General features: G+C 46.8%; 1 protein-coding gene across 1 annotated transcript in view; it reads right to left on the minus strand.

Moving 5' to 3' along the window:
- Nucleotides 1-8,259: 8,259 nt before the first annotated feature.
- MED17 (mediator complex subunit 17) overlaps nt 8,260-19,448 on the minus strand; it is an 81,126-nt gene continuing 69,937 nt past the window's right edge. Inside the window, exon 13 of the mRNA XM_084580602.1 lies at nt 8,260-8,490. Within this exon, the coding sequence (XP_084436728.1) occupies nt 8,280-8,490 (211 nt within the window). The 3' untranslated portion in view covers nt 8,260-8,279. The remainder of the gene's footprint in view (nt 8,491-19,448) is intronic.

The raw sequence follows: 19,448 nt of genomic DNA on the forward strand, positions 1-19,448 counted from the left end.
TTGAGTAACCCAAACGGGTTGCTCGATAGCGCCGCGTTTTCCTCTTCCCTCGCCGGGCGCAGGAGCGCACCGCTAGGCGTCACAGACGCGACGCTCATTGGCCGAAAAAGGACAAAGGGCAAGATGCGCCGAGATCGGCGGGAACCGGCTACCGCCGAGGAGAGACGACAGCGAGCCGCGACAACGGAAGGACGCAAGGTAAATACCTCCCCGCTATACTTCTTTGTTGTCGCCATCTTGCCCTTCGAAGTGTCAGGCCCCATCCAAAAGGATAGGGTCGCCAGCAAGACCTTCACCAGCGTTCTTTTTGGGAAAACCCAATAAACATCTGGTTCCGGGCAAAGTCCTGTTCTGTGTTGTGTCGTACTTCGCATTAGCACTTTGCGGCCGTGAGAACGGCTGCCCGTGGTGTGTGATCGCGGGAGATCTGTGTTTGCGGCCTAGACATCAGAAGAGGCTCGACGGCTTAGTAAGAACCCCCACACATGGTGCCAGCAACACTGCGGTCGCAAGTCTTGCGCGGCCTACACGACGCTCCCACAGCTGGTCGCCTTGGTCGCGGCAAGACCTACGCACGAGTGTCGGAGCGCTTTTGGTGGCCTAATATGTCCAGAGACGTCAAGGAACACGTTGCGTCCTGCCATACGTGCCAATACCGGAAATCGTCCACACGAATAACCAAGCCACCCCAGCAGGCTTTTTCGCCGCCGAGTTCACCTTTCGAACTGATTGGACTGGACCATTTGGGCCCATTCCCGAAGACGCCCGCCGGAAACAGGTATATTCTGGATGCGATCGACTACTTTTCCAAGTGGGTCGAAGCACTGCCCGTTCCAGACACCTCTTCCGCTCATGCCGTTTTGTTTGTGGAACATCTCGTTCTTCGGCATGGTGTGCCCCGACGCCTCATCACGGACTGTGGGAGGTGCTTTATGTCCCAGGAATTTGAGCGAGCCCTCCGCTCCTTCGGCATTGCGCATTCCACTACATCCTTCGATCATAGATCCCCAGTGCAATGTCCTCGTGGAGCGTGTTAACCGCACCCTCACGGATATACTCGCTTCCTACGTGGCTCCGTCCCACAGAAACTGGGATCGTTTTGTTTCTGCGGCAGCTTTTGCACTCAACACTGCGTGGCAAGAAACAACGCATGTCACGCCGTTCTCAGTCGTCTATGGCAGAACACCCTCCATCCCTTTCGACGCGCAGTTGGGCCTTCCCCATCAGACTGCGTCACCAACTGACTCTGTCCAACGACTTCGTTACGCCCGCCTCGACGCTCAGCGCAACCATCTCACTGCTCATGTGCGTGTGCAAGTGGCCAATGCGGCAGCACCACCACTACCCTCCTTCCGGTCCGGTGACTTGGTCCACTCGTTCGCCGCACCATCCGCGCGACTGGCCGTGCCACGAAGCTCATGCCCCGATACCGCGGCCCTTACCGTGTCGTTGAACGGCTCGGCCCCGTGACATACCGCCTCGCAGACCTCCCCGAGCAACGACCATGCGGTGTGTACCACATTTTCCCGGAGCATGTGTCAAACATGAAGCGATATGTCAACGGCGCCAGCATTGACTCCGACTTAGATACCGGGTCATCACCCCTACTGTCGTCGCCTGCTGTCTCATTGCCTTCCCCACGAAATGCCGCCCCATAAGTGGAGCGCCTGCAGCAGCTCACCGACACTCCCCCCCCCCCCTCCCCCGCGCGGTGGCAAGATATGTTACGGCGTGCGCCGAGGAGCCCGTCGCCAGAAAAAGAAGAGGCGCGGGACGAGCGCGAGGGTGAGAGAACAAAAGAAGAGCGTCGGGGCAAGTGGTGTTTGCCTGGTGTCCTCCGTTCTGTGTCTATCTCTAGGCGGGCGCAGCGTCCCACAACAATATACGCCCGTTTGTAGAATAAACCTCAGTTGAAATCCGGCGTTAATGTTGTCTCTTACCTTCGTCCATGTTTTTCGTGCGCTGGAAGAATGTCTTACGATTGTATAAGAACTCAGAGACTTGCCAGAGATTAGTGTATTGCTCTCGCATTTGGGCTAAATTAAGAATCTGATCCGTTCGTATGGCGGTTCGATCGATTCCTCGGGCCGTGACACCACCATTTCTTTCTTATGTGTCAGGTCGTGCGGACACGCTGATGACAGGCTTTATCCACGCCACTCATGAACTAAGAAAAGCTTTCACATTATTACAATATTCTTCTCAATACATCAACAACGCTTCACAATAACCGTTGACAGCTCTTTCAAGTTACACAGCCAATTCTTTGTGTTGTTTTATTTCAAGCCGCACCGAAAGGGCTGATCACCGAAGCTAAGAAAAGTCGAAATAGTGGTAGGTCATCGTAATTAAAGACGCGAAAACACGAGCGAGCCACTCACAACTGCTGTATTGAAGGAAGGACACACTAATATATAGTCGTCGTACACACGGAACACCATGGTGATTCAATGAAGGAAAGAAGCCAACAGTCGGCGAGGCCAAGGAAAGCATTGGGGACTGTACTCTTTTTTTTTTACTTCGGTAATGACATAAATTAGTAACGTAATCTGTTTAGGAAAAAGATAAGGAAAAACAACGTGCCGATGGTGGGAACCGAACCCACGACTTCCGAATATCGCGTCCGGTGCTCTTCCAACTGAGCTACATCGGTCGCTGTCCCCCCTGCTACTTTTTGGGGTATTAATGTTGTCTCTATACGAACCTTGAGAGTGTTCACCAGCGCCACCCTCAACCATAGCGGTGGACGTGGAACGTCCTGTGTTACCGCAAGCGTCACGTAGAACGTGATCAAGAGCGAGGGCGAAAGCTTTCGCCCTCGCTCGGAGAAGTCTTCGGACATCTTCTGCATGGTGTGGGCATGCCAGTCAACCCCGAACCTCGGCCCCAAACCCAACCCCACCTGGGAGGACTAGGAGGCAGCCCTGCTCGGCTGCTCGGTCTGGCAAGCCAGGAGCTCTGCATGGTCCAAAGAGCCCGAGCCGCAGCGGTCGCCAATGGGCTCCTGTACTGAGTAGCCCACCTAGTGTTTGCGTGAGGTTGCCCCGGCTACATCAAGCTTCCTCCGAATAAAGTTTTTCACACACACACAACCACCTAAAGCAAGCGGATATTGAAAATGACACCGAAATTTTCCCTCTCAATTTACACGCCGGAGCGCGCCGCAATGAAAGCGAAAAAAAGATAAAGATAACGCCATGCTCCACCCTTGAACACGTCACCGAGCCGACCGATTAGTCGGTTGTTTACCTCCGGCGGGAGCGCTCGCTCCGCTCTTTTCATCTGTTCGGCTGCTTCGGCTTTTCTCCGACATATGGACCCGAGCTGAAGCAGCAAATGCAGAAAACATGGTGAATGGCTCTAAACTCATCGATAGAAAGATGCACCAGCGATAATCAGATTCACCTGATTTATCCATCTTTTGGGATTGGGAAAGTGTTCGTCTGGAGTTGGCGCCACATGATGGCCTGGCTTTGTAAGTTTTTGGTGCGGACCTGGATAGAGTTTGCGAGAAAGACTTCTCCATGGACGATAGTGGTGAAGCAGGTCGCGTGAAGTGATTATGGTGTCCTTTCTGACCAAGGCGGGCATGTTGGGGGCGGGGTGATAAGCTGCTCAGAACGTGAGCCCTCGAGCTAGCTCATGTGCTCCCTCATTACCCTTGAGACCATGCAGACGTGCGCATGGTGCACGCTTACGTTTGCTAAAACAGCCTAATGACTGTTGCCTGGCCGCTTGCATGCCCTCACGGACCAGGGCCCTTATTCAGAGTTTGCGTCGTCATCGAAAGTGCCGCTATATCTCCCCTACTTAGAGTCATATATGATTGGTTGAAACGCCGGAACCGTATGTCGCTACTGCTTCCGGTTACAGCGTTTTCGCCAATAAGATGACTCAAGGTCTGGGAGGCAGCGCCACTTTGACAGCGACGCAAACTCAGAGTTGGAATACGGACCATGGTCACACCGGCACTTTGTGAGATTGTACACCCATGCTACGATGTAATAATAATAATAATAATAATAATAATAATAATAATAATAATAATAATAATAATAATAATAATAATAGTAATAATAATAATAATAATAGTTCACAGGAAGGAAAAGGCAAAGTATCTGTCACACTTGCTCTGTGGACACCTGACCGCGCCGTAGGGGAAGGGAAGAAGGTGGGAGTGAAAGTGGAAAGAGAGAAAGGGCAGCCGAAGTGGAGGGCTATATGAAGTAATTTCGACCACCTGGGGATATTTAACGTGCGCTGACATTGCACAGCACACGGACGCCACTTCATTTCGCCTCCATTGAAACGCAGCCGCCGTGGTCGGGATCGAACCCGGGAACTCTGGCACAGATAGTCGGGCGTCTTTGGTCTTACCACTGCTTCGATGTAAGCAACCGTCGATTTCAGTTGTAACCAAAAATATACTCAATGACCATTTTTATTCGGTAAAATTTGTGAATTTTCTCTCCACAATCACAAGATTTGTACACACGAACGCGACGCTCAAAACGGTGCACGAAAGCGATGCCGCATCCTGTTCGATGCCCGCGAACATTTACGTTGACAGTCTTTTCGCAGTGTGCCACCGCCCGATCCATGTGCGCGAAGACAATGACATAGCTCACGCACGCCTGAGGGATTTACGCAGGGCACGAGCAGATAAATTTCGCCGCTACCGGTTGGTTGGTTGCACAACTTTTATTTGCATCGGAAATGGGCGTCCTCTTTCCCGCCCCCGGCACGCATGCCGGGGAAGACGGGAAGTCATGCGCCTGCGGATTAGAGGCTGGCAGGTATAGCGGTATAGCCCTTGGCTTGTAGCGGCCTCTCCCGCCAGATGGACGGTGCGATGCTAGATCGCAAGGTCCGCGCTTCGCAGCAGGGTATCCCAGGCTTCTCTATCTGTTATATTTTGTCCTATCCCTGGAGGTTGTGGGCACTCCCAAATTATGTGGTCGAGGATCCCTTTCGCTCCACAGTGTTTGCACATATCATTGTCCCTAACGTCTGGTAGCGCGTGAAACGCCCAGACCGGGCTCATGAATGTAGCCGCCTCCTCGCGACAGCTGCTCTATTATTTAGGCTAACATCTGGCGGGGGTACCAGTCTACATCCTAGTTTATAATGATCGATGATTTCCCCGTAATTTTGCAGACGCTTGTCGTATGCCCAGTGTTCGTGGGGAGGGGGGGCCGGGGGGGGGGGGGGGGGGGCTCGACGGCTCCCCGGAAGTAGAGCTCGTGAACCGCCTCGTTGCCAGGAAGTGTGTCCGTGACGTCACGGTCATCGCGGCTGTATCAGGGGCCATAGCTGTACAGAGTGGCGGCCTGATACCAGTGACGTCACCTAACCGCCGGGGTGGCGCAGTGGTTACGGCGCTCGGCTACTGTTCCCAAGGATGCGGGATCGAATCCCGACTTCGGCGGCCGCTTTTCGATGGAGGCGAAAAGCAAGGCGCCCGTGTGCTGTGCGATGTCAGTGCACGTTAAAGAACCCCAGGCGGTCGAAATTTCCGGAGTCCTCCATTATGGCGTCTCTCATAGCCTGAGTCGCTTTGAGACGTTAAACCCCACAAACCAAACCAAACGTAATTGCCTCAAGAGTCAAAAGTTCAGGTGCCATCCTATGAGCCCGCGAATTTCAACAAACGCCGTTTCTAAAAATGGCTTGCTTTGCTCCAAGCAGCGATACTTTAGCCGTGTGCTCAAATAGGCATTCGATAAAAAGCATTCGTTCTACAAATTGATTCAAACATGTTTACCGGTGGCCTGACACGTACGTACCTCCCCCCCCCCCCCCCCTTTTTTTTTTAATGTGGCCCCGTTAGCCGCGGCTTGAATTTCTTGTTAGCACAGAATATTCCATTCATGAAGTGACGCGCGGCACAATTCCAACGTGTGAATATGAAACTTTCTTGCAGCACAGAGTTGAAACAGTGGTTTTCTTTGAACTTTGTTTCTCGTCCTCGTACGCAAGCCACGCTCTACGGGAGTACGATCAGACTCTAAGGCCTTTATTTCCGGACTTTACATTTTCTTGTTAAGTATGTGACACTAATTGAAGTGAAAATTGTGCACGGTGAAAGCGGCAAGCTGGTGCCCGCAGATCAGAATTGGTTTCCGCGCGAGCATGCTGCATGGGCATCATAGGAACCAGGAGAATGGTAGGACTAATGTACGTAAACTGAGCAAGGAATTATAAAAAGCTTCTGCGCACAGATGGAAGTTAATGGAGATGATTACGAGCAATGCATAGCGCGAGTGTGTGTTGCAGTCAGCAAGTTTGCGAATGGTTGCAGCGTATAGTTTCCATGTTCCATACTGCCTTCCGACGTGAAATTCTTGGGTTCGAATGTATTGCGATCTGAGTTTATTTTTTGCTTTATTGTGACAGACAAGAAACGAACATGCAAGCGTTAAGACCCAATCACACTTGCTAGTCGCGAAAACATGCGACCGGCTGTCAGATGCGACAAGGGAGCAGCACACCTCTAGATAATGTTCACTTACAAAAGCGACCCGTGGGCATGCCCGTGGGTCGCTTTCCCGAATTGGTCTCGTTCAGAATGAGATTAGTTGATCCTGCCTGTTCACCAGTAGCATATAGACATTTGCAACGAAGGCTCTCTGGGCGTCGCCATAATCGGCTCTGGGCTGTTGTGTGCGCATGACGCTAGCACCGTGGAAGCGGCAGCGGAACCGGTTTGCAACAGTCCACAGAGACGTTTTGACATCCTCCTCGCCCGATGCAAAGGTCTAAGAAGAAATACTCATTTTTCCTCAATTCTTCATGACCAGCTAGCAACGAGATAAGCCGAACGTACTAACTTCCGTTTAATTCAGCTGGGAGGTCCTGGCATGGCGCAGTCTCTACGTCACTTCTACGTATCCTGCCTGCGTTTTTTTCTTCTTTCCACTGGGAATGAGTGAGGAGGAGATGCAACGTCTTTCACAAGTAGAATGCGCAGGAAGGATGAGAGAAGGGGCATTGACCTTGAAGGGGCGGGCAGGCTAGTCAATGCAGACGAGGATGGTGGAAACCTCTTGCATGCCTTGTTCAGCGCCACTCTTACCTTCGGTGCGGCTGGGGCCGGCGGTGACCTGGTTTTAATAGTCACGAACAACAGTCGCTCTTCGCCTTGCTTGTCGCCAGTGTGAACGGGCGAGACAGTTGCTCTGCTGTGACACTCGCACAAGTGCTTTCACTTGCCAACTTGCTAGTGCGTCGGCAGTACGGTCGGCAGCGTTGCTGGCACGAAACGACGCGTCGCGAAAGCACGTTTTATCCATGAGCGCAGAGCAGCAGCGGCGGCTTCCGCAATTAATGACAATCTTAGCATTTCTTTCAACCACTATCGCACGCGCGCTTCTGTCACCTGCTGGCGATCATGCATATCTAGTCGGCGCTTTTCAGAAACGCCAGTTTTGGCCACTATACTGGCAAGGAGCAAGAGCATCAGCTATTTTCGGACACTCGTGTTCGAACGGAGACTCCTAGTAGAATACAGACTCAACATCACAATCCTCCATACTAAATTTCTAAACCCTATACTTTCTGTGACAAGTAATGGAATGTGTGAGCAGAGAACATTTAAAAGCGCCCACTTGTTTTGCTCTCGCAGTTTTTAAAGCCCTTTGGAGAGGGTGTGGCGCTGTTCAAATTGCTTCACTGGTGGCCTCACTTTTTAGTGAAAATACCTGCACCCAGGTCCTCCTCTACGAAATAAAATAAATATCGTGCACAGATGAGAATACTTGAGCCCCTAGGTAGTCGGCCCTTCGGTCCATTTTTTTGAAAAATCGTCGCAAAAAACACGGCCAACAGAGAAAATGAACACGACGCTTTCAACTCCGCATTATTGGTTATCACACCACACATTCCCTTTTTCTTTTCTTTTATCTTCCCTTTCACGTGCACATATCTAGGCATTATAAATGTGTGACTTTCCTGCATTAGACTTTTCTTTTGTGAGACAGCACTGTTTGTCCATGTTTATAGCGCTGGTTTTTCCACAAATGCGCCCAATTCATTGTTCCCCTTGGTCCCTCTGTCCACTCCCATGGCCAAAAGATATTATTCCCAATGAGTGAAAGATGAATGTCCTAAAACAAAGCATACTACTATAGTGTGAGGGAGATTCAGCACCACAGGTTTTCTTTTCTTGTCCTTCCCTAAACACTTGGTGACGAAACACCGAGGAGAAGCTAGATGTTCCACAAGATTGCTTCTTGAGCATGACTGGAAATGAACCTTAAAGAAGTGGGTGATGACTTTATTCAGGTGGTGAGTGCCGCCATGAGGTGCTCCATCTTGGAGAGGAAGGTGCGGCCTTGCATACGCTCGAGGCAGACCTCCCGGAAGGCCCCGCTCAGGTTGTGCCATTTGCGGTCACGCACCAGCGTTGACGGGTAAAAGTCCTGCTGCTGCGGCGAGCACGACACGCTCACCTCAGCACCCGACTCTGCACCGCACCGCACAGAGATCATCCTGCAACACAGTTCCAAACTTTGCTCATTTTCCATCCTTGGAAGGAAAAGCTCTTCTGCCACATGTACAAGTCTGCCCCTTTTGGATGGCATCCTGACAGCAGTGACACCGTCCTCAAATATCTGCACTATTTCAATAGTCATCATTACCATCATCATCAGCCAGACTATACCCACAGCAGGGCGAAGGCCTCTCCCATTTTCCTCCAATTAACCCGATCCTGTACTAGCTGCATCTACTTGAGCCCTGCAAATTTTTTAACCTCATTCACAAACTTGACTTTCTACCGCTCCCTGCTACGCCTTCTCTCCCTTGGAATATAATTTGTTGCCTTTAGTGATCACCGGTTATCCTCTCTTCATACTAAATATCCTGCCCATGCCTTCTTCATTTCCACTAGAATATCATTAACTCAAGTTATTTTGTTTTCATTTTCATGATCTGGACCTGCAGTTACTCCCTGTCCTAAGTAAGCATATTTGTATGCCATTTCCAGTGCTTCGCTACATGTTGTAAACTGCTGTTCCTGTCCAACGCTGTTGAGTATTACCTTAGTCCTCTGCATATTAATTTTCAGGCCTAACTTACTGCTTTTTTTCCTGTCTAGGTCATCAATCGTTCTTAGCAATTCATCTCCTGAGTTATTTATCAGGGCAATGTCATTAGTGAGTCGCAGATTACCGAGGTATTCTCCATCAGCCCATACCCTTAATTGCTCCCAAACCAAGTCTCTGAATACTTCCTTTAAGCAAGCTGCGAATAGTACTAGGGAGATCGTGTTTCCTTGCCTAACACTTTTCTTAATTGAAATTTTATTGTACTTTTTTTTATTTCTGTGCAGCTACTATAGATATCTTCCAGTAACTTCAGATGTGGCTCATCTACACCCTGATTTTGCAATGTCTGCATGGCTGCCGATGTTTCGACTCAATCAAATGCTTTTTCGTAATCAATGAATGCTATATATAGGGGCAGGTTATAGTCTGAACATTTTTCCATCACCTGGATATGAGTGATGGTCGAGTACCCTTTCCGAAAACCTGCTTGGTCCATTGGTTGTCTGAGTCTGAGGTTGTCCTGCTTCTATTAGTGATTACATTGTGCTACTGTGTTCAATATGACTTGCAACCAGTCAGCATGTGGCCGCAGCCCTTCTCCGAAGATAGGTGGCTGAAACGAAGTGAGAGGAATCCACTGCTCTGGTGATCAGCTGCAAACCCCGCATTGCCTGCTCAACACAATTGAAAAGTGTAAAGCATTTATTGCATGTCGAAATCGCGCTGTGTGTGAAACGCAAGTTGCCCTACCCACTAATTTGCTAAATCATGGGCGCAAGATGCGGGCATGATAAATGCCCATGATAGTAAACAGGCTCAATTGTACCAAGCGCTCGCGTTGTATGATAGGCATTGTCCCGCAAGCACTGGTGATGCGATAACGCTGGAACTGCACAGAACAATTTAGTAATACTGCCAAGTGCGGACGATGCGGAGGAGAACGCTGACATCTGGAAGAGCAGAATCCTTTTCATTTCTTTGTCAAACACTCCAAAGGCGAGCTCCACCATGCTTCCGGGAAGGACTGCAGCCACGGTGCTGGACACTGCAACTCAATCATCGTAACGAATAATAAGCTGACTACTGAAATGTTTCAAGTCCTTTCATCTCCTGTTTCATCTCCTTTAAGAAAATGTGAAGATAATATTTGCATTCTTCCAAGATTCCGGTACCGTCAAGTCATCAGGCATTGAATTCGGTTGCAAGTTTTTCTAGCATTTTTCTAGCACAATATCCCTATCGTCCTCCAACAAATCCATAGTTACTTGAGCCTCACCATCTGCTTTCCCTCTTTTCATAGCCTCTATATTTTTCTTAACCTCGTCCTTCTTTACAGGCTGAACGTCTGATCTCCATTAATTTACCCATATTCTAACTATCCTACCGCCTATTTGTAACCGATGTTGGTATAGAAGCAATAAACAGTAAATTCAGAGATATCATTACTGAGTGCACGTTACAAATAGGCGGTAGGATAGTTAGAATATGGGTAAATTAATGGAGATCAGACGTTCAGCCTGTAAAGAAGGACGAGGTTAAGAAAAATATAGAGGCTATGAAAAGAGGGAAAGCAGATGGTGAGGCTCAAGTAACTATGGATTTGTTGGAGGACGATAGGGATAGGGATAGGGATGGGCACTCAGTAATGATATCTCTGAATTTACTGTTTATTGCTTCTATACCAACATCGTCTTCCTTGGTAAATGATGTTGAATATCTGTTCTGCAGCGAGATCCTGAAATCGTTTATCTTGCCTCTCACCATTAATTCGTTGATAGCTTTCTTCATTACTGGTCTCTTTCATTCCCTCTTCCAACCTAGACTAATTAGGGACCTTACCATTGTATGGTCCCACCTTTCTGATTACCTCTACATCCTACACAATGCCAGGGTTAGACCACAGTATGAAGTCAATTTCATTTTTAGTGGGCTTTTCCATGTCCACTTCCAGTTCTTTCGTTGCTGAAGGTATTCATGATTCTCAAGTTATTGCGCTCTGCAGCTTAACTAGTAGCTCCCTTCAGCTATTCCTAGAGCCAGTGCCACAGTCACTCACTGCCTGGTATCCAACCTGCTTTTTCCCTACCTTGGCACTGAAGTCGCCCATCAGTACAGTATACTTAGGGTTGTTCGTTTTCGGGTAAAACCAGACTTTACCCGGTTTTTGCACCCCAAACATGTTCCTAAAACATTTGGTAAAACCTGATCTTTCCCCAGTTTCTGGACAACTGTGCCCATGAAACTTGTTGAAAGCTCGTATGAAAGCCCCAAAGCAGAAGCTATTCGAGCAATATGTTCTGATAAAGTTTCTTTATGCAAAGGCAGTCTTAATGGGAGATGCACTCGAGCCACTTTAAAACGTCCAGGAAATGCTGGAAAGCGGAAAACTTCTGATGCCAGCTTTGATCACCTGGTAAACGTCAAGCTATAGCGGACTGCCAACGAGTTTTCCACAATGATCGGTAAAGGCGATCGAACAAAAACAGTTTTGTCTCTGTTACCTAAAAGCAGTGCCGCAATAGTAAAAACTTGTGAAGAGTTCTGAACATCTCCACAAAATTGGGCTGCACTCTAAAACCGAACGTCTCAGACAAAGAAGCAAACTAGTTGACAATGTGGAAACTGGGTGCCTTACTCAATCCATTCCAGAAGTGGCTGCTGAGTCAGTCGTTTGATGGCTACCGACCTGTCTTTATTTCCGCTCGTTTCGCGAGGAATTTAACCTGTACTTGCGGAAGCGTTGACATTGTTGTGTCTAGCTAATGACAGCTGTAACGTTGAGAGAATGTTCCCTCAGCTAAGATATCTCCAGAGACCAGACAGGTCTCGGAGAGAAGCTGAAATGTTGCGCATGCAGATGATTATGTACGTTAACTATGACTAGCTCATGTGAATAGAAATTTTCTTGTCCAAAAACTGACCGTTGCATATCACTCAGAGTTATAATTACGAAAGAAATGCCATATTATTAAATAATTTTTTGAAAACCACCCACAACCTAACCCTAATCGTTACCGACTGATAAGGAGAAATCGAATATATTATTAGATTGTAAATGTAACTCGATAAAACCCAAACTCTGTAGTGTTTCTACGAAAAACCCGATTTCTGCCCTAATATCAAGTCGAAAAATAATGCCCGATTTTTACCCCTGAATTTGAAAAACAAATATAAAACCCGAAAACGAATAACCCTAAATATACTGCGTTTATGTTTTTACTTTCCTCATTGCCGTTTCTACATCTTTAACTGCCTGGTCATCATGACTACATGTAGGTACTTAGGGCTGTACAACGTTCAGTTTAACCGCTTATTAAGTTTAATTGATGACTGCCACCCTTTCGTTAATGCTATAGAATTCATCTATGTTACCAACTATATATATGTTGACAAGAAACCCTACTCCTAGTTCTCGCCTCTCCAGAAAACCGTGATAACACAATATACATGCTCCCCCTTTAGTACAGTATATGCCTCATTCGGCCTCCTAAGTCCTGTAATATCCCATCTGATGCTTTCTTGTCCCTCAAACAGCACTGCTAAACTAGCCAAACAAGATAGGGTTCCAGTGTTCAACATTGCCAGGGTCAGCTTACAATAGCAGCCTGTCTGGATCCACATCTGTAATGTCCATTGATGCAAAGCTCCTTTCTTCTGCAACTTACAAGCTTGCTCTGACTGAGAAGAGGCAGAACTTGCAGCCCATCATCCTGGAGTTGAAGCTTGTGTGCTACTGCTTTCATAGTTCTAACAATAACTCCTGGACATACCGTAAAAACCCGCGTATAATACGAGTTTTTTTTCCAACTTTCAGCGTTCCAAATTTCCGCCTCGTATTATTTGCGGATCCCAACCAAAATGTCAAAGTTTTGCGAGAAGTTTTGGTTTCGTTGTTGCCGCGTGGCTACGGCTTGGCTTTGTTATCGATGTGCGGCTACGGCTTGGCTTCGTTGCCCTAACGTGGCCGCACCCCGCAGTGGCCACGACGTCGAGGTGTCGTCTCTTTGTTGTTGAGTCGTCGAGTGCGCACAGCATCAGCGCATGTGCTCTCGTGCAAACCACGGTTCGCGAAAAAGTGCACGCTTTTTTCTTTAAGTGAACGAGCAGGATGCCAGGGTCTCGGAAACAGTACTCGGCTGCTTTTAAGAGAAAGGTGATTTTAGTTGCTGAAAACATCGGCAACAGTGCGGCCGGGAGGCAGTTTGGCGTCACCGAGGGAAGCATTCGCGGATGGCGACGACAGAAAGAAGCCCTTTTCGTGTGCAAGGGAATGCGAAGAAGCTTTCGCGGGCCAAAGAATGGCGCATTCCCGGAAATTGAACTCGCTCTGACGGAGTTCGTACGAGAACAGCGAGCATCGCATCTAGCTGTGAGCGTAGAGCTTATGCAAGCAAAAGCTAGGGAGCTTGCAAGGGAAAAGGGAATTCCGAGCTCCGCCTTCAAAGCAAGCAAGCACTGGATACATCGCTATATGTGCCGTGCTGGGTTCTCGCTACGTCGGCGAACCTCGATTTCACAAAAGCTGCCCGAATCCTTCGAAGAGCTGCTGGTGGCTTTTCAGCGCCACGTGATTTCTTTGCGAAAGACCAAAAACTTTCAGCTGGGGCAAATAGGCAATGCTGACCAGACGCCGGTTTACCTGGACATGCCATCGCCCCTCACCGTCCATGAGAAAGGCTCTAAACAAGTTTGTATCCGGTCTACTGGAAACGAGAAGACGCGGGTTACAGTCATGCTATCGTGCACGGCAGACGGCCGCAAGCTCCCGCCCTATGTCATCTTCAAGCGCAAGACAATGCCGAAAGGTGAGGAGCTGCCGAAGAATGTCATCGTGAGATGCCACGAAAAAGGTTGGATGAACGAGGATCTTGTCCTCGACTGGGTGAAGTCAGTGTGGTGCAAACGGCCCGGTGCACTGTTGTCCTTTCCATCCATCCTCGTGCTGGACGCGTTTCGTTGCCATTTGGCCGACTCGGTGAAAAGGCTGCTAAGCGACTGCCGCACAGAACTTGTTGTGATTCCGGGTGGGATGACCTCACAACTTCAGCCTCTCGACGTTTGTGTCAACAAACCCTTCAAGGACGCAGTCAAGCGATGCTACGCGGAATGGATGCGGTCAGGTGAGCCTGCAGTGACGCCGGCCGGGCGGCTGAAGCGAGCATCGCCAGCCACGCTGTGCAAATGGATTGTGGACGCGTGGGCAAGCATCCCAGAGGAGCTTGTGCGCCGTTCGTTTAAGAAGTGCGGCATCTCAAACGCCCTCGATGGCACAGAAGATGAGTACCTGTGGGATGATTTGTCCGACAAAGAAATTTCCGAGGAAAGCGCTGCTGAAGATGAAAGTGATTGAAGTGTGAGGTCCGATTTCAATAAATGTCTTGTTTTTTCTCTCTCGTATTATATGCGGTAAAAACTTTTTTTTTCCATTTCGCGTCTCCAGAATTTCACCTCGTATTATATTCGGGTTCGTATTATACGCGGGTTTTTACGGTACATTGCTTAAATTGCTTATTTACCCTGGATCCTCAGCTGATGTAAGTACGGCCACACAAAATTTTTTGTTTCTATCAGCATGATCAGCATTTTGGCAGCGGCAACAGCTTCACACGCACCGCCTCATACACTCCTTTCGCCTGTGCAGGTTAGTCTTCAAGAAATTCCACACTCAAGTTTTAGCAGTTTTGTTCAATGTCGCTGCTGCCAAAGTCTGCTGAAATTATACCTACCATATTGCAGTGTGCCTTCTTGATGCCCATTTTCTGTTTATGCTGAGTAACTGTTCTGCAAGTTTCCCACATGCGCTGAACTTGCGAAAGGAATTTATGATATTGAAGCAATGTTCCTGAATGAATCAGATCGGCTTGCCGATCAGATAGTAGGAAAAATCACACTTAAGATGCAGACATCAGGGTGTGACATCCTGGAGCTGAACAAGCAAATAGACAATCTTGAATCTAGCGTGCAATTTCTAGATGATTTGGTTGAGTAGCTGCGGCTGCTTTTGTGTCACCTGGCATCACAATTAAGCGTAGGCACGATCTTGAATTTAAGATTTAGAATTTGATTGCTCTGTTATAAATATTGACCGCAAAAATTTCATTTTAGGCTTTATTTATAGGTCACCATCCTCTTCAACTTCTGAGCTTTGCAATGCTCTTGAGCATGTCCTAGAAGTATTGTCATTTGAAAATGCAATGTATGGGTGATATCGATGCTAACCTTAATGACACTTCTTCCTCCATTTATAATATTTATTCCAGTTGTTTTCAAAGTTTTGGCTATGAATGCTTGATAACTGTTCCAACACAATGTACACACACAGTAGTCCAGGTACACTAATCAACCACTACCCTATCTGTTTACTTTTTCACTCAGGTTTTCAGTCTAATACAACCACTTTTCACAAAGTTGTGCTCGATAAGCAGCCATTCGTTACCGCCATATCTGATGCTAACTAGTCCGAAGTACTCTCATTGAAAGACCCACAAGACGTTTTTTTCACTGTTTTTACACTGCTGTTATCGTATTATCACTCATGCTTTCGCAAAGTAAAGTGTAAAAAAGCTTAAAAGGATAGCGTCATCGCAGACTCCATGGTTAACAGATCAGTTGCTGAAGTCTATGCGCACTAGAGAAAATCTTTATAAGAAAACAAAAAAGCAATCCTTCAACACAAAATTGCTTGCTAGACACAAACATTTTGCTAACTCTCTCTCAGTGCAATTGAAAACAGTGAAAAGAAAGTACTGTGAATATACATAACAAGCAGTGGAAGCAATGTCGGGAAAAAATGGGACACAGTCAACTCTGTCCAAAATCGCTTTAAAAAAACATACGATTGCCAAGGTTTTCGATGATGACAAGGAATATTGCAACCCATCAGAGATTGCAGATGCCTTTAGTAACCTTTTCCTCATATGGATAATGATACCACATCTCGCTATTCACATCCATCTAATCGCCTTCTGCACTCGTTTTTCATATTTCCAACTACACCTGAAGAAGTTTTATCTGTTATTAACAGCCTCAAAGTGACAAGTGCTGGCTTGGATAACCTTCATCTCAGTCATATTAAGCGCGTTTCAAACCTCATATCCCATGTTCTAACTGCAATCATTAATTTGATATTTAGAACAGACATTTTTCCTGCGAACTAAAGCATGGCAAGATAACACCAGTATTTAAAAAAAGGCAACCACACCTCAATAAAGAACTAAAGACTAATTTGTTTAACACCATCTTTTAGTAAAATATTGAAAAACTAATTGAAAAGTGCCTAACAAAGCATCTTAACAAGTTTAACATCCTTTTTTTGCGTCAGTATGGGTTCTGCTTTGGTTACCCTACTGATCTAGCACTTAATTTTTTTAACAAAGAAACTTAAGAAGTTATCTGACAATGGGAAATGTGCTGGCTTCGTATTCATAGACTTATTTAAAGTTGTCGACTCGCTTAATCACACCATTCTTTTTACTAAACTTGAAACAATTGGTATTACAGGCCCACCTTTACTGTTACTTTGTAATTACTTACTGGATAGAAATCAGCTTGTTACTATTGCACGAGTTGGTAAATGTCGAAAATTTCAGCGCAGGTGTGTGTGTCTCTCACCTTCTTGTCTTCCTCTGCCAGCACTGTGATACCATAATGCTCGACAACTACCAACTAGCCCAGCAGCATACCCTGTATAAACTAATATGTATAGGCCTCCTGTAAGGTTCTATCTTAGGACCGATTCTCCTTTTAATTTAAAATAATTTACAGTAATGACCAATTCCACCAATTGACAATTGCCTTCTATACGCTGATAATACCATAGCCTAAGAACCATGACCTTGCTAGCGTTCTGGCCTGGTGCCAGCTAAATCGTTTACAAGTCAATCATACTAAGACAAAATTTATGTTGTTCCCTTTGCGTTCGTCATTGCCTAATCCGATCGATTTCTGCACATACCTAGGAGTTAAATTCAACTCCAGTCTAAAGTTTCATGATATAAATCACATAAAAAAGAAAATTGCTTACGGCATTCATGTTCTTGTCAAATCCTGTAACGTATTTACTAAATCTACTCTTATGTTATAGTATCATGCATCCATTCATTTCCACATTAATTATGGCATACTCTCATGGGGCAACACTTACCAAGCACACTTGTTATTGTTGCAAACTTTCCAAAATCGAGCAATTAGAATTCTCACTTTTAATGCACGCAGCCCTAATGAAATGCACCTATTGCATGACAATCATATTTTAATAGTTACTGAACCTGTAGAATATAATTCAGCCATTTTTTTGTTTAAGTTGCTAAACAATCTAATTCCTGTGCTTCTCATTTCTAATAAATGCTTCATCAATACGAGCAGAACAAGATTTGCACGTAATTGTAACTTAAAGTGCATACTAATTACGGAAAGCAACCAGTACATTTCACATTGTTCTCACATTAGAACACACTACCACCAGACTTAAAAGTGTAGAATAGGTATGGGGTTAATTCAGAACACAATTTTTTAATAGCAAGGCATAATATGATGTGACTTTGCCTGTGACATTGTTCTGCCTGTACATTCTTTTTTCCTTTATTCTTGCGCGTTCACCTGGTGTATTGAGATTTTGCGACTGTCGACATGTTCTTGCGAAAATTGAGGGGATTTATTGTTTTCATCTTTTACATCGTTGAACCCTGCTCTATATTTTTGTTAAACGTTTGTTATGCTGCATTCTTTTTTGAACACTTTCATGTCGTTTAAGCGGCATTCACACGAGCGCTCAAATCCCTCTCTAAGCGAGCAATTTGTCAGTAAACTGTGCTGACGTCACGCCTTCGAGAGGCTGCTGGGCATCGCAGCTTCCGGTTTCCCGCCGCCGGCCGCAGTCTCTGGGCTGGGGGATATCTCAGCCGGCCGGTACAACACTCCCTGAGATAACCAGAGAGGGAAATAGAAGCGCGCTGCTACCCTGACCGGGCCTTTTGTATTTGACCCTTCTTCCACGGGCCCCTTCCATTTTGGACGAGTTTGTTTAGTTTATTTTGCATACTTTTTTCACTAACTTGTTTCCCTGACCGGCAAAGAAACATAGTAGGTCAGAAACAGCTGCCTTGTGTACTTCTCCATTCCTGTCCTGCTGCGTGCGGCTTAAAACAGTCGACGTCTCTCTTCGACTACTCTTCATCGCCCATGTGAATGTGCAAGTTCAGGAGCGGGGGCGAGTTTTCCCAGCCCGTGACGTCGTACACTTCCTTTCCACATCCATCCTCGTCGGAATTCCCCGTGTGAATACCGCTTTATGTACGGGAGGCCCCAATTCAGTTCCTCCTCCTGGATACCTACTGTGTGTATCATGTTAGTGAAGAAAAATAGACTGTTTTCTGCTTCAAGCAGCACTGTGTGCTCATATTTTCTTGCATCAGGTATTTCGGGCATCCCGACCATTAGTAGGTGGCAGACACCACCTGAAACCACTAAGGCAGTGACTGACATGGGAGAGAGAAAACCCATACACCCACGCTCGAAAAAAAACTTACGCGGAAAGTGAAAGTTGTCAAACCGAGTGTCAACTGATGTGTTCATGTGTAGGCGTGGTCTCCAAGCTGTTTCCTCTATTCTTTTCTGCTGTCTCGGAGTGTGTGAGTTTATGAAGAAGAGGAGAAGAACAAATTAGTTGTGGTTTAGCTCTGGTTAACCCTAGTTGAATTGCAAAAGCAATGGCGGAAGCTTCTTTTGCCTGCTACATTATTCCCCTATTACGCACTATCAGTGTAAGTTTAAGGTGCTACATTATTGGGGACACTTAAGCTCATCCTTTAAAGGTATGATACAAGAGTGTAAGCTACCAGCTCACATGTAACGCATTTTTTTCTTTCTTCAAATTCTCGAGGGCAAAAATGGGGAGTGAGTTCATTATGCGAGTGGGTTGACTACGCGACAAATACCGTATCATTTTTCACGATCGCAAGTGGCGTCTCAAGCCGATTCTGTATATCGAATTATCGATATAACTATTTCGCAATCCCCTTCGAGTTCGATACAGTCGAACCCGGTTATATCGAACCCTGATATATCGAATTTTGGTTATATTGAACTCATGGAATATTCCCTTGAAGATCCCATGTAAAAGTATAGAAAAGCCGCGTCATATATCGAACTCAATTTCACCGGTCGTTCGATATATCGAACTCCGCACCACGCACTTGAAAGTGTGCCTTTCCTGAAGACGATCGCATCACCCTCGGCCGTTTGCCGTGTGATGTTTTCAAGCCACGCTCGGAAGTAATGAGAGGGGACAGTTCGGCTAGGACAGCGCCGCGCCCATTCCCTAAAGGCGCGCGCATTTGCGGTTATCATTTTCCGCGCGCCAGCACGTGACGTTTGCAAGCCATGTGCGTGAATGAACCAGAG

Source organism: Amblyomma maculatum, chromosome 10 (assembly GCF_055883805.1).
Source record: "Amblyomma maculatum isolate TAMU_Amacu chromosome 10, ASM5588380v1, whole genome shotgun sequence".
Lineage (NCBI taxonomy): Eukaryota > Metazoa > Arthropoda > Arachnida > Ixodida > Ixodidae > Amblyomma > Amblyomma maculatum.